At 36.3% G+C, this 2,703-nt stretch overlaps 1 protein-coding gene across 1 annotated transcript in view; it reads left to right on the top strand.

The window, feature by feature from the left end:
* The window catches only part of LOC121423972 (basic phospholipase A2 1-like), a 15,645-nt gene extending 13,184 nt beyond the window's left edge, over nt 1-2,461 (top strand). The window contains exon 4 of the mRNA XM_041619527.1: nt 1,594-2,461. Coding sequence (XP_041475461.1) covers nt 1,594-1,715 — 122 coding nt within the window. The 3' untranslated portion in view covers nt 1,716-2,461. The remainder of the gene's footprint in view (nt 1-1,593) is intronic.
* The last annotated feature ends 242 nt before the right edge of the window (nt 2,462-2,703 follow it).

Here is a 2,703-nt window from a genome sequence, read left to right as displayed (position 1 = left end):
GGCGACGAAATTCACGATGTCGCGAATTTCGTCGTGAATTTCGTCGCCAATTTCGTCGTGAATATCAAATTGACGACGAAATTCACGAAGAAATTGGCGACGTTGTGAATTTCGTCGCCAGTTTTGTCGTGAATATTCGCGATTTTGTCTAAATGCGATGTCCCTTCAGGGTCACCAAAGATAAGTCATTGGTAAAGGATCAATCACTGGAGTACATGATGGGGTAAGGAGCCATACCCCCCCCCCAAAAAAAAAAAAATCACGACCAAGGAAAAAGGGAGATAAAAAGAAGAAAAGTAAAAGAAACGGGCAAAATATTGTATATTTTCAAACTGTATCACAAAAATTCATTTTCTTATTCAAAAGGTCGAAATTTTGGCAAGCTCGCTTCACTCGCTCGCGGATTTCGAGAATTTTTTTTGCCGAAAACACGACTGGCCCTCTATTTCTGGCTCGTTATGCGCTTCTGGTGTCAATTGTGTAGTTCAATGAGAGCCATCTTACATATTCCAATAACTCAAATAGTCGCCATCAAAATAAATATTCAACCGATAAAATAAAAATTTCGCATTGTTTTGTATCTAGCACCCTCTTGCGGCAATATCTTTATTTTCCGTTAAAATTCTCTCTGGATTCAAAGAGGGTTCTTTTGCACTTATCATATATAGTGGGGGATTGAATATCAGAAAGTTGCAGATGAAGATCATATCCTAATAATTTTCAGCCCATTAAATGAATCGGAATAGTCGTTTTATTAAAGAGAAAAGGGCACACAGATATGTTACTTGATAGCGCACCCGATCATTATCATATTTTTCTATTTTATATTCTTCTATATTGTTATTTGTTGATATGATTATCCCGTTATTTAATGTTTACCATAAACACTTATTCACTTTTCTTGTATAGTCATGTTGCTTACAATGTATATTCATTTGTATTGATTTGTATGGTTATCATTTTATATATGTGTAATTATTTCCTATGTTGTGAGTTGAGAAATAAATTTGAACTTGAAATTCTCATCATAATCTTTATCATTATATTAAATTGATATAATCGAATAATGAATTGGAATAGCGATATACGGATTTGGAATCGTTCACTAAAAGCCAATTAAAGACACACTGCAATAACTCCGGTGTTGATTTAACACCAGCCCGGAGTCTATATGTCTATATATGTCCACACCAGAGAAGTGTTAAACAACAACAGTTTCGCTTTGGTCTAACACCAGATTGGTGTTTATACAACACCAATTAGTATTAAAACAGCATCGGTTTGACTCCAAACTGGCGTTGTTTCAATACTTCTCTGGTGTGGACATATATAGATTCCGGGCTGGTGTTAAATCAACACCGGAGTTTTTGCAGTGCAGGCTTCGAAAAAACTATTTAGTGAAAAGCCGAGATATTTATTCATGACTAGTCAGTTTTTACTATGTCGACGTAAGGTCCCGCAAAATCGAGTTTTAAGAAGTCTTATGTCGTCATGGCGACATAGCAAGATATATCTTGTTTATAGATGTAGAAGTGGTGATCTCATTATATTATTGTTTCATACTTTAATTTCTATTTTTTTCTGTATTCTCAGGAGAAGGATCCCCATGTCGAACAGGGTTGTGCGAATGTGACCGCGAGGCGGCGCTCTGCATGGCCAACGCAAGATTCAACGACACTTTTCGTCACTTCAAAAAGGACTCGTGTGTCCCGTGATTCAGTGAAGTGACCAAAGCAAGAAGCCCTATATTGTGGGCAAAAATGGACATAACTTTGAAACTGTGAAAATACATCAGACAAGAGTCCGGGCTTGAAAATGGACCTAACTTTGAAACTATGAAAACACATCAGACAACGGAGTCCGGGCTTGAAAATGGACCTAACTTTGAAACTATGAAAATACATCAGACAAGAGTCCAGGCTCGAAAATGGACCTAACCTTGAAACTATGAAAACACATCAGACAAGAGTCCGGGCTTGAAAATGGACCTAACTTTGAAACTATGAAAACACATGAGATAAGAGTCCAGGTGGGTGTTTCATAAAAATGCTTGTAAGTTAAGATCGACTTTAAGAACGACTGGTGATCCTTTCTTGTGGTAAATGGTATTGAATTGGCATTGTTTAGCGCGTATAAGAAGGGTTCACCAGTCGTTCATAAAGTCGCCTTAACTTAAGAACAGCTTTATGAAACCGCCCCCTGGCTTGAAAATGGACCTATGAAAACACACAGCAACCAATAATCTAGCCAGAACTCTTCGAGCAGAGTCGCTCAAACTCTTGTCTTCTTTATATTGATTTAGGATAGTTCTTCAAAAGAAATGAGTGCGTGTACTTTTGGGTTATTCCTGAAACTGTTTACTTACTTGTTTGTAGTTGCTCTCTGAGTTTAAAACAATGATATACACAATATAAAATCTGTTTACGTAATATCTTACAAAATAATCCATAATATATAAATAAGAATATATTCATAATACATAATAATGGCCCGTATTCTGAAGTCGGGTTTAACTTGAACTCAGGTTTAAAGTTGTGGTTCAATTATGGAATGACAATTGTTACATAAATCACTAACGGTGAGATATATTTCAACTCATTTGGCTCTCAAATCATTCATAATTGTCTAGGAAGTATAAATAGAATGATTGTCTTCACCATCGATGAATCAGGAAAGAGCACAGCAAACATAAGAAATGTACAA

This window comes from Lytechinus variegatus, chromosome 11, assembly GCF_018143015.1.
Source record: "Lytechinus variegatus isolate NC3 chromosome 11, Lvar_3.0, whole genome shotgun sequence".
NCBI lineage: Eukaryota > Metazoa > Echinodermata > Echinoidea > Temnopleuroida > Toxopneustidae > Lytechinus > Lytechinus variegatus.
This window is presented reverse-complemented; position numbering and strand designations above follow the sequence as displayed.